Source organism: Epinephelus fuscoguttatus, linkage group LG8, assembly GCF_011397635.1.
Source record: "Epinephelus fuscoguttatus linkage group LG8, E.fuscoguttatus.final_Chr_v1".
In the NCBI taxonomy this organism is placed as follows: domain Eukaryota; kingdom Metazoa; phylum Chordata; class Actinopteri; order Perciformes; family Serranidae; genus Epinephelus; species Epinephelus fuscoguttatus.
This window is the reverse complement of record NC_064759.1, coordinates 26,319,650-26,332,305: the sequence shown is the minus strand read 5'-3', so window position 1 is coordinate 26,332,305 and position 12,656 is coordinate 26,319,650. Positions and strand designations below refer to the sequence as shown.

General features: G+C 41.3%; 1 protein-coding gene across 5 annotated transcripts in view; it reads right to left on the bottom strand.

Annotated features, from left to right (window-relative positions):
- Window positions 1-12,656, bottom strand: part of col14a1a (collagen, type XIV, alpha 1a) — a 188,890-nt gene that overhangs the window by 26,711 nt on the left and 149,523 nt on the right. For all 5 annotated transcript variants that reach the window (XM_049584055.1, XM_049584054.1, XM_049584058.1 and 2 more), the window contains one exon: window positions 4,134-4,187. In XM_049584055.1, coding sequence (XP_049440012.1) covers window positions 4,134-4,187 — 54 coding nt within the window. The remainder of the gene's footprint in view (window positions 1-4,133; window positions 4,188-12,656) is intronic.

Genomic DNA, 12,656 nt, shown 5'->3' with positions numbered 1-12,656 from the left:
CATGCACATGCTGTACCACGATCTTGTCTGATATCAGATTTGTGTACTTATATGTTCAAGTAAGGACAACTGTTTGACCAGAGGTACAAGGTTTTCCATTACTGAATTAGTTTCAGCATTCACATTGTTGTCGCTTCCTGCATATGTATAATTAACAATGGAAGATAATGACTAGTAGGCTTGGGGGCCATCAAGGTATTAGCATACCAGTGTAACGCCAAAATACAGGTGCTCCTCTTTCTGTTAAATTGATATGAGGATGCTGTGTTGAGGATGTATTGTATGTACTGCACAGCACACGCCACCAAAGGTCAGTTGGGTGGAGGCAGCTGAGCTGAGAAAGATGACGACTGCAAGTGGTGTGTACTACGTTACAGTAAAAAGCGGGGCAGCAATGGCATAAAGAGACAGCAGGGAAAAACAGTAAATCCAGCATATTTTCACATTTAACTCCATAAATTAACCCTTTGAAACCTGAGCTAATTGGCTTGATTTTTCTTTAAAACATGGGAAGAAGGCAAAGAGCAATAAAAGAAGAAATTACCCCTAAAAATAGCAAGAAATTAGTAAAAAGTTAAAATTAACAACAAGAAAATTAATTGAAAAAGAAAGAAAAGAAAAAGACAGTTGACCTGGAAACCCTAAAAGAGTGCTTAAAAATTATACTTCCGGAACATAATTTTAAACTGTAATAATAATAATTATTATAAATGTACTTTTCCCCAGCTTTTTTCTTTTTTCCCTATTTCTTAAAAGAATGTTCTAAATCTATTTTTTTTTTTTTTTTTTGCAATTTGTGAGACATTTTAAACCAAGTTGCTAATTGCATTTTTCCCATGTTTTTTAAAGAAGTCACACCAATTTCCTTGAAGCTCAAAGGTTTAAAAACTTGCGAAAGTCGTCTGAAAGCAGCACAAGAAGAGTTATGTCGCTCCAGGTTTTAAAGGTTTAAAGGTTTATTCTGACCAAACCAGAGTTGGTGATTGTTAGAACGGTAAAAAGACTAACCAAGATGGTTTTGATGAGTTTTATTTTGTCTCTGTCAAGTTTGAATGAAGTGTGTCCTATGAGTTAACTAGGCAACACATACACACATTTGCAGGAATATATCAGCAAATCACTGACTGTTAACTGTGGCTCGTAGGAAAATTTCAAACATGTCACTCAACCCTATGTTGTAGGCTATAATGCTGTACATGCAGCCGAATGGAGACACACTCTTTGATGTTAATACATTTGTAATTTTAGATAGAGGATAGTAATATTCAGATAGCATTACATATATTAAAAGTACATGGGTGATGTCCAGGGACAAAACCTTGCTTACTATGTCTATAGGCTGCAGTCCTAGTGATCTAATCTTGAGCACACTGCTGCTTCAAACGACAACAGTAGAAAAGTCCCTACTAGCAAGCAGATTAAAGAATTAAGCAAGATGTTTTTTATAACGTTATGGCTGTTACTGGCACCTTTAATCAAACTCAAACAGACTGTGAGTTATTGCCCGTCTTGCTAAAAAAGTTCACGAACTCAAAACCTATCTGGCGAAGAAACCCCGGTAAAGTGTTACAACTGTCCCGAAGGAAACCACATGACAAGGCTGAAAACTATGTTCTGAAAACTATCACTGAGGGGATGAGCGTCTGGACTCCCGTCAGCCAACACAGAGACAGCAGATGGATTATGTGTAGAGTCTTTCACCTCACCAGGAGCCAGGCCAGGACAAAACTCTTCTGTTATCACATTACGTATTTGGATAAAACCTCTTCCCTCTGCTTGCCGACACATTACGCTCTGGCTGCATTACTGTTTTGGTATTTACAGCCCAGTTGGGTATTGTAAGGCCTGATTCTTCTGTCAACTACAGATACTACGATACTGTTTCCTACAACTGGGGGATGACTTGTTTGATTTTATGAGGAGACATAAAACAGAGCAGACAAACATTTAAGATGCTAACTGTAAACAGCTGGGAAAGTACAACAAATATTTTCACAAGCTTGAAAATCTATTTTGAGTATAACCAAGCACACCTAACAACACTTGTTACCTCTTTTGGATTGCTCAATACATTTTCCAAAGAATAGGAGCCATTCTTAAATATCTGTTGTCGTTTATTGTTATATGTCTTTTTTCAAAACCATTTCCAAATGGTCTTTTTCATATCTCAGAGCACCCTCTTCAACTGGTATTGATGATGTCAGCAGAAAGATTTGCTTTTATCATATACAGTACAGGCCAAAAGTTTGGACACACCTTCTCATTCAATGCATTTTCTTTATTTTCATGACTATTTACATTGTAGATTCTCACTGAAGCCATCAAAACTATGAATGAACACATGTGGAGTTATGTACTTAACAAAAAAAGGTGAAATAACTGAAAACATGTTTTATATTCTAGTTTCTTCAAAATAGCCACCCTTTGCTCTGATTACTGCTTTGCACACTCTTGGCATTCTCTCCATGAGCTTCAAGAGGTAGTCACCTGAAATGGTTTTCCAACAGTCTTGAAGGAGTTCCCAGAGGTGTTTAGCACTTGTTGGCCCCTTTGCCTTCACTCTGCGGTCCAGCTCACCCCAAACCATCTCGATTGGGTTCAGGTCCGGTGACTGTGGAGGCCAGGTCATCTGCCACAGCACTCCATCACTCTCCTTCTTGGTCAAATAGCCCTTACACAGCCTGGAGGTGTGTTTGGGGTCATTGTCCTGTTGAAAAATAAATGATCGTCCAACTAAACGCAAACCGGATGGGATGGCATGTCGCTGCAGGATGCTGTGGTAGCCACGCTGGTTCAGTGTGCCTTCAATTTTGAATAAATCCCCAACAGTGTCACCAGCAAAACACCCCACACCATCACACCTCCTCCTCCATGCTTCACAGTGGGAACCAGGCATGTGGAATCCATCCGTTCACCTTTTCTGCGTCTCACAAAGACATGGCGGTTGGAACCAAAGATCTCAAATTTGGACTCATCAGACCAAAGCACAGATTTCCACTGGTCTAATGTCCATTCCTTGTGTTTCTTAGCCCAAACAAATCTCTTCTGCTTGTTGCCTCTCCTTAGCAGTGGTTTCCTAGCAGCTATTTGACCATGAAGGCCTGATTCGCGCAGTCTCCTCTTAACAGTTGTTCTAGAGATGGGTCTGCTGCTAGAACTCTGTGTGGCATTCATCTGGTCTCTGATCTGAGCTGCTGTTAACTTGCGATTTCTGAGGCTGGTGACTCAGATGAACTTATCCTGAGAAGCAGAGGTGACTCTTGGTCTTCCTTTCCTGGGTCGGTCCTCATGTGTGCCAGTTTCGTTGTAGCGCTTGATGGTTTTTGCGACTCCACTTGGGGACACATTTAAAGTTTTTGCAATTTTCCGGACTGACCTTCATTTCTTAAAGTAATGATGGCCACTCGTTTTTCTTTAGTTAGCTGATTGGTTCTTGCCATAATATGAATTTTAACAGTTGTCCAATAGGGCTGTCGGCTGTGTATTAACCTGACTTCTGCACAACACAACTGATGGTCCCAACCCCATTGATAAAGCAAGAAATTCCACTAATTAACCCTGATAAGGCACACCTGTGAAGTGGAAACCATTTCAGGTGACTACCTCTTGAAGCTCATGGAGAGAATGCCAAGAGTGTGCAAAGCAGTAATCAGAGCAAAGGGTGGCTATTTTGAAGAAACTAGAATATAAAACATGTTTTCAGTTATTTCACCTTTTTTTGTTAAGTACATAACTCCACGTGTTCATTCATAGTTTTGATGGCTTCAGTGAGAATCTACAATGTAAATAGTCATGAAAATAAAGAAAACGCATTGAATGAGAAGGTGTGTCCAAACTTTTGGCCTGTACTGTATATACCCTTTATTTTTGTCCATTGTGTGAGTTTTTTCACACTAAAAACAACTGCCTTTGAGTCCCACTTCCAGGATTGTGTTTTCATACCCAATTTAACAGCAAATTAGATAAAAAGAATTACATTGCCTACATCTTTGTACATAATATCCCCATTTAAATACACTGTCAAGAACACTGCAGCAAAATCGATATATGCATCACATCACTATACTAAAATGCATATTCTCCCAGACCCTGCACTGTGTAACAATAAAGGTGATGTCAGTGTATTATCTTACCCTTGTACCTGGGGGGCCATCTCTACCAGGGGAGCCTGAGCTTCCAGGAACACCCTAAACAAAACACACAACAAGCAGGTTTGAATTTTTATTACAACACTGACTGTGGATCACAAAGAATGCAACACATCACTGGATTTTTAGTAAAGACATTAAATTAAGGCCTGGTCCACACATACAAGGGTTCTTCAGAAAGCAGGGTTAGTCCCTCCTTCTTTCTTCATTCATTCATTTTCCACAACTGCTTGTCCTGTTGAGGGTCATGGTGGGTTTGGAGCCTATCGCAGCTGACATTAGGTGAGAGGCAGGGTACACCCTGGACAGGTTGCCAGACTATTGTAAGGCTAAGACATAGAGACAGACTCACATTCACACCTATAGACAATTTAGAGTCACCAGTTAACCTGCATGTCTTTGGACACCCAGAGAAAAACTGCACTGACAAATAAAAACACAAAAATTGTAGTGCTGTCAAGAGCATGCCAAACCAACAGGCAGCGATATCCCTGAAGCGACACAAAGAGGATGTCGACAAATCAGCAGCCTGAAGAAAAGATATTATGGAAAAGCTATCCGGATCAGTGACGTCTGTAGCGCATCCTGACTCATGTGTTCCTCAGTATAAAACCAAGAGTAACTGTACATTTATGTGTAATAAAAGTCCTCTTAGCAAGGTTAGAGACGGCACTATTTTGGTCACATCTGTCATTGTACGAAATGTTGCCTCATTTATGACGCCTCATAAAGGAGAGAACGGTGCACATGTGGACATTATGAGCCAAAATTCTGTTTTTCATGTCAACACGTCAACATTGAGTTTCTGAAAATCTTTATCGTGGACTGAGTTTTACAAAATATTTGTTTTCACTGACCTAAAACGCAGTTGTGTCTGGACTTAATGCCAAAACGCATTAAAAAAAAGCTGCACTTTCAAATGTACCTGTGTACCTGTGGACTTGTCCTAAGAAAAGTCACATTTAAACTGCTACAGTAATGTGAAGTTTTTATGATGGCACATTTATACCCTGCCATTTTTACAACACATTTCTTCTACCAAATTATACACAGTATAACAAGGAATGACTTTTCTCTTTATTAAAAAAAGCACATACACATCCAACCAGAGGTCAAAACAGATAAGGCTTTGCTGTCTTGCTCAACGATGCTTTGACAGCAGCAGACATAAATTTGATTTGTGGAGCGAGCCAACCTCTAACCCTCAGGGTACGGGATGGTCTCTATATCAGCAGGCCACCCCGCTGCTCCATCTCCTGCCCCATTTCCCCTTTATCCACCTCTCTGCAGGTCAATGCTCACAGCCGATTCCAAAATACAGTCATGGATTAAGTGCTGAGGTGATTTATCTCTGCACTTCAGTATTAGTGGAGAGCTCATAAAACAGGACAGTTAACACTGTTAAAGGTCCTACAAATTACAGGCCGGGGTCGCAGAGGACAGGCCTCTTATGATTAATGATGTGCCGTTGTTTAGATGTTGGCTGATGTGCATCCTCCCAAGACATCAGTAATAATATCTCTCCTGCCGCTTTTGCACATGTACCTACAAACTTAAACATGCACACACAAGGAGAAGGGAAGTATGCCAGTGCAACATCTTGTTTCAATAATATTATATAAAATCTGTGTGTCCTTAAAATAATCAAGAAAAAATAAAGTTGATTTTATAAACTACCTACAACAAGTTAATTTGACAGGGAATCTGGATGAAACATTATCACTGCACCGACAGCACACTGATTACACATTAAAATGATTTAAAGGAATACATCACCCCTCAAAATGATATGTATATTAATTTTCATGTCTTCACAGCAACCAAAGAATGAAACTTCTTGATGAATTGAAATTAAAGGATCCGCATTTAACAACAGCAAAACTATATCAAAACATCTGTTTGCAAACTGTCACACAGCTCGCGCTGTGTAAGTCTAATTTATCCAGCTGTACGGTCAGCACCTGCCAAACAGACAACGCTTTCCAATGGGGAAGTGAACTGGTAGTGAAACTTATCTATGCTCTCCTCAAAGCCAGACTCCACTGACAAAAACTGTAATTTAACCTCACTGAACATGTTGCTGCTGGTCCACTACTGCCTCCATCAATTCGTTTGCGAGTGTTTTTGCACGGCTAACTAACCCCTTAACACAGCAAAGTGAGAGGTAAAATTATTATTTTTTTCCCACTGGAGTCGGGCTTCACTTTCAGGTCAGTTCCCTAGGCTGTCAGACAGGGCTGTCTGTTTGGGAAGTACTGAGCATACAACTGGAGAAATGAGACTTCGTTCATCCTGGAGGAATATCAGAAAACGTTTTCTTCTCCAACTCAATGTAACATGATGAGTGATTGATATTCAAATGATCATGAAAGATTTGTGTATGTGTGTAATCATATATCTCAGCAACACCTATGTTATTGTTATCAATACGTCATAAACTGTTTATATACCAGATGCCTCACACAAGAAGTGATGATTGTTGACATATACATTAATAAATATTTATAGGTTAAAATATCCTTATATCTGCTTAAAGCTACATTATAGTGGATAATAGAAATTATCTTACATTGTACTGTTAACAATAAATAAATGGGCTGGTTAGAATAAAGTGTTCTCGTCTTTTGTTGTGTAATTGGCATGTATGCCAGGGTACAAACACACAAACACACATACACACCTATCAGAGTCTCTTGAGCAGAATTGGAGAACAATAAAAGCAACAAGGCCACAAAGAAATTAATGATCAGAATCCAAGCGCGCGGGTGATTCTGATTCAACACATTAGCCTTGGGATTGCTTTGCCGCAGAACAACACACACACACACACACACACACACACACACACACAGCTGTGAGAGTATGTTAGTATTCAACAGATTAAGCGAGTGTGAGATGAGGGGCTAAGAGGGGCAACTACATACATCTAGAAGATCTAGAAGGACACCAAGTTGAAATTATTGCCACACACAGACACACAATTTATATTCCACTCAGACAAAGCAGAAATGATTACATGAGAAAACACACACACCCAAACACACACACATGCGTGCGCTGATAACCCAAATGAAAGTGAGTTAGATGGGAAAGATGGACACACGCACACTAACACAAACACTTACTCTTTGCTATTCATTGCAGCTGCATTTTTCACTGTCAAATTGAAACGGAGGTGGAGGGGACACTGATGACAAGGTTACATTGTATTTACTGCAGCGAGCGACGGAGAGAAGAAGAAGGAGAAGAGAGAGGGAGAGAGAGAGAGGGAGAGAGGAAGAAACAGGAAAAGGGAAAGAGGGAGCGAGCACGAGAGGTAATTGATGTTTTAGAGTTGTGATATTCTCTGTGGTCCCTCATATATTACAACAGGGCCCTGGAAGCTACAATATTCCCCCGCTGAGCCACACACACACACACACACACACACACACACACACACACAAACACACATCCATTCATATTCCTCTCTCTGACAAAACACATTATTACTCGGTAACATAGTGCGGCACAGGGCAGCACTGCCAGCTTTTATTAATAGGACTATGCAGGCACAGAGAGAGCTAGATAGTGCTGCATCAGGAAGTGTTGCAGCTCTCCGTGAGCTGGCTCCGAGACTAGTTGTTCTCTCCTTATGAAAACGGTTATTGCGCTCATTTCCTCTCTTCGAAAATAAAAACTGTAAATTGAACAGGTGTGTTGGAAATCTACGACTTCCAATCAGCGAGTGGGTTTTACTCTCATCAGCTCACAAAACTTTCAACAAAAGAAACTGATTCAAGGCATTTCATGAGCCAGACTGCAGAACAGTAAATATAAACAGATAGAAATCCAGAGAGAACAAACTAATCACCAGGCAAATGATTATCAACACAATGTCTTTACAGCTGCCTCTGTTGATCTGCATCACGGCTATAATGAACACCTGTACACCACCAGTATATTGTATTTAGCTTTGTTAAATGCATTATTAAGACCTTGTTGACACAAACTTTGAGTAAGCATTACAACACAGCCACTACATCGACTCTTAAACATTAATAAACACCCTGCAGGGGACAATCACTCTCCTTAAATACAATATGAAAGTCAGGGGTTACTACAGGAAAGTGACCATCCCATCATAGAGCAGTTTGCTGCAGATCAATCAGTTTGACAACAGATCTGTGATCGGCAGATGGGAGCAGCCACTGTTACAAGTTGTGCTCTGGTGTGGAAAAAAAAATAGTGGTGCTCCTTTATGCTGTCTGCAGGAGCTGTCTCTCAAAATCAAAACTTTTGCACTGTCAGCTCCACATGGAGAGCTTGACTGCCGCTAAATCTTGTTGTAATGAATTTAAAATGAGTTTATCCACTCGTTCTCTGAAATTGGTTATCCCCATACAGATCACTGCTGTAGCAGCTTATCCCAGAATACAGTGGGTATAGGAGGCAGGGAAAATAACAGGAATAACAACATTGCAGAGCATATTAAAGACAAAACAAGACACAAAAAGATCAGGACCTTTAGGTGCTTATGACTGACATGGACATTGCCAAACATATGAGCACATGTTAAATTGATTATAATACTTTTCCCTTTCTGAAAAATCTATATAGGGTGTTCAAAAATGTATCACAGGCAAACCTTGAGCCCTAAGTCAGACTGGTTAGTGCCTCTACCCTGTGACATCCTCTAGTGAATCTGGGCTCAGAGCCATAATGGAATCCACCATCTTCTTATCTAATTTGTTCTGGTGCTCAGACAACACAGCACTGGACAACACTAACTGATGCACCCAGATAAATACTGTGTGCGGGCTGCTGCTCGCTTCAAACCTCACCGGAGTTTCTCAAAGAAAAAAAGAATCCATCTCAGCCAGGAGGCCCATAAAGAAGTATTTGTGTTATTTTTCCAGTTCATAAATTTGATATAAAGCAGAAGTATTTGTGGGACTGACCTGCAGCAGACAGTGCTGCACCGCTTTAACTCAGCGTGTGACAGTGATGGAGCTGAAAGAGCTTTTTCAGGGATGTTGGCTCCCACATTCACACATGTCAAAAAATTTGAAGGAATCTCTGTCGGTAAATTCAGAAAAAATTCGGCAAAAAACTCTTGTAACATCGTCAAGAAATTTCATGAAAGTACTCAGCTTAGTGGGAACATGTGCACAGTATCTGTTTTTGTACACTTGATTTAAGCTCTGGCGGACATTTTGATGTTCAAATGTGGTGATAACGAGGTAGTCAGCCAAGACAGTAAAATTTGATTGAGTAGAATTAGGAAAATTATCTGGCAGGGAGAATGCTGCAACATAGCAAGCCAAGGCTTAGTCCACTAGCCTTGTTAGAAGTTAAATCTGGGGTAGGCAGTTTTGGGGTAAAGGTAAAAACACCAGAATTACCAGAATCATACGCAGCTCTCGCCTCTCTGCCCTAAGCCCCTCCCACCAGATGAGTGCAGGCATATGCACAGGCTTCATACTTAAATCTGTACAAGTACTAGTCATTCATTTCAATCATCACATTTGTAACTGTGATTCTGATGCTATCATGTGAGAGATAATGCCCGTTGAGGTGTGGATTACCACTTTTTAACGGCTGATGTTGAGACATGAACCACTCGACGCGCAGCGGAGGGTGTTTGCCTCTGTGAAGCGTGTGTTGTAGTCTCCTCCTGTGGTGTTCAGAGGATCAGTGTTGTAAATTAAGGGCTCTAGTTTCGCAGACCGGGTGAGACGGGGGCGCAGCGCACCTGCGCTTCGCCAACTGGGTGTGGCCAGGCGGATTTTGCAAGTTTGGCACACCGTGCGCCTGGCACAGCTACTCCTCTTTCCCACCTCCATCCCTCCTACCTGCGCAAGTCGGAAAGAGGGAGGAGAGAAGGTGTGGAGTGGGTTTTACACACATCACACCAATCAAATGAGCCCCTCACCTCGCCCTTAAATGCGCTGCGTGAAGGCGTAATGAGAGTTCACTCAATTTGCCATGGCAGAAGATGATGCACCATCAGCATCAGCATCAGATGGCCAAACTTCTCCCAGGAGGAAACTGATGTTTTGGTCCGGGAGGTCCAAGCTCGCAGTGTCCGAATATACGGGCTGATGATGCAAAGGTAGCCTGGGAGGAGGTCACCACAATTGTAAATCAATGTTGCGTTTCTCTCGTGTGTGCACGCTCTGTCTTTCTCTCTCGCAGTCTCACTCTGTTTCTTTTCTTTTGACTTTTCTAAGATGACAGATACTGAATATATACTCCCTATCTGATGCTGTGGCTGTTTGTGGTTGGCTGAGAGGGATGTGAACTCATTATTTTGCAGATGTGTTAATCAAATCAGGTTGGGTTTCGCGCTCCGCCTGTGCTGACAGTAGACCTGGTTTCAGCTGGCGAGCTTTTAGCGCACCTTCGGCGAAGCCTTTTGGCACGAAACTGTCACTGCGCCAAGCTGGATCTGTCGACACCTCCTCCTGCTGCGCCACCACACCCATCTCAGCGCACCTGGGTCTGCCAAACTACCAAACTGAGCTTGCCTCGGGTTGCGCTGCTCGAAACTAGCTCTGCGCGGGGTTCGCCACCCTGCGCCACCCTGCGCTGCGCCGGGAAACTAGAGCCCTAATTGTTAACAGATTACAGGTACTGGTACTATTATGTAGCTGGTGCATTAATTTAGAGCAGTGAGCAGACAGTTTCAGTGGAACTACTTAGTAGGTATCCATTATCAGTTTTTAACGGACACACTGCAGCCAATCAGTATCGAGTATTCATCCAGACGATGGTATAAATAGCGGTAATTCTTTGACAATTACCGTCCTGTTATCTTAGCAGATTTTTGGGCCTATAAAGCCACAACACCTGTGACCTCTGGCTAACATTAGCTACATAAACATGAACATGAATTAGCCCCAGCTGTGAGTCTTTGGCTATGGGTAGCAGAAGACTAACCTATTAGCAACATTTTCTGTCCTTTTCTGAAACACTTTACGGACATAAACCTGTGTTTTATTTCGTTTTTTGTCAAACTCTCCTTTAGACTATCTATTTGATAAGTTAGTCTTCCATTTTTTGGGTTGCTTTGCAGTGTACTGTAGGCAGTTTTGCCACTGCTGGAATAGCAGCATTCTCTGCAGGATTCTCCGACACTGAATCAGGTTTTCATCATCTAAAGGGACGTACACATGCACGATTTGCATTTTTAGGATGGCCAATAGCAGCACTCTCTCTCTGAAATGACTTGTGGTTGCTCCTGTCATGGCCCAGACTTTCTAAAGCCTAAAAACAGCCAAGAGGAGTTGCAGAAGTGTAGTTTTCTATCGGACTACTTGAATTATTGTATGCTCAGAGTTTATTGCGGGATTTTTGCACAATGACGCCGAAAAAGAAAAAAAGAAAAAGAAAGAAAGACAGGAAAAACAGCCTACCCTTGCTTTAAGGACTGCCTTACGAGATGCTATAATACAGTATATCATTAAAGTGGTAAAGTAGTCATTGACAAACACTGTTGTACAGCAAATAATGGTTAACTGAATTTTGCTGTGTGTTATCTAGCCATTTGTGTTTAACATTTTTTACATCATCACATTTATGTTGTTACCTCAATAGCACAGAATCAAGCGCCTCTGTGTGAACTAAAAGGCCCTACACCTGTGGTACACAGTACCAGGTGTTTTACTTTAATTAGACTGATTAGGTCTCTTTTCAGGCTTTATTTACTTACCCTCTTGTTACACCTGTTAGGGTGAGACAACTTACAGAATTTTCGTATTGGTGCACTGAGTTTGATGACCTTACATTATTCCCAGCATGGTTCAACTAAACTTGCACCTGAGCAGAGGTCTAATTAAGCAGAATAACTGACAGCTGTGAGGGTGTGCAGGACCTTGAAAGTATGAGGCAGACCAAAGCTACTCCAAGTGGGGTTTTATATGGAAGATATTTTACAGGAGGGTTTAAAAATAATTAGTTTTTAAAAAATAGTGTCGCCACAATTATCCTAACAGACACATTAATAACAAAATCCTCCTTGAAAAATAAAATTTTGTCCTGGTACAGACCTCCTAGAATAATGACTCTGTCCTTGCTGTCCAGAGCTCCCAGTAGAACTCCATTAAATTAATTCAGTATTACCTCTGATTGGTTCACTGCCCAATAATGGAGACGCTGGTAATGATTATTCACATCTCGATGATTCCATTAGACCGCTCTGGGTCTGTGTCGATGTGCATGTGTGTGTCAGCAACAAAACAGTCCACGCACACACACACACACACACACACACACACACACACACACACACACACACACACACACACACACACACACAAACACGTGCACGCAGCTTTATCTCCATATCCCCCTCACCTCCTCCCTCTAATTCTCCTGGTCTCTCATTCTTTCACAGACCTGTACACCAAATCCACACTGTTGCATATACTGTTATTATGACAGACATACTATGCAGTATTTTCACTGCATGTAATAAAGTGTTAATAAAGATAAAATTAAACTTTCTTCGTGGCTCTTTACCTTTGG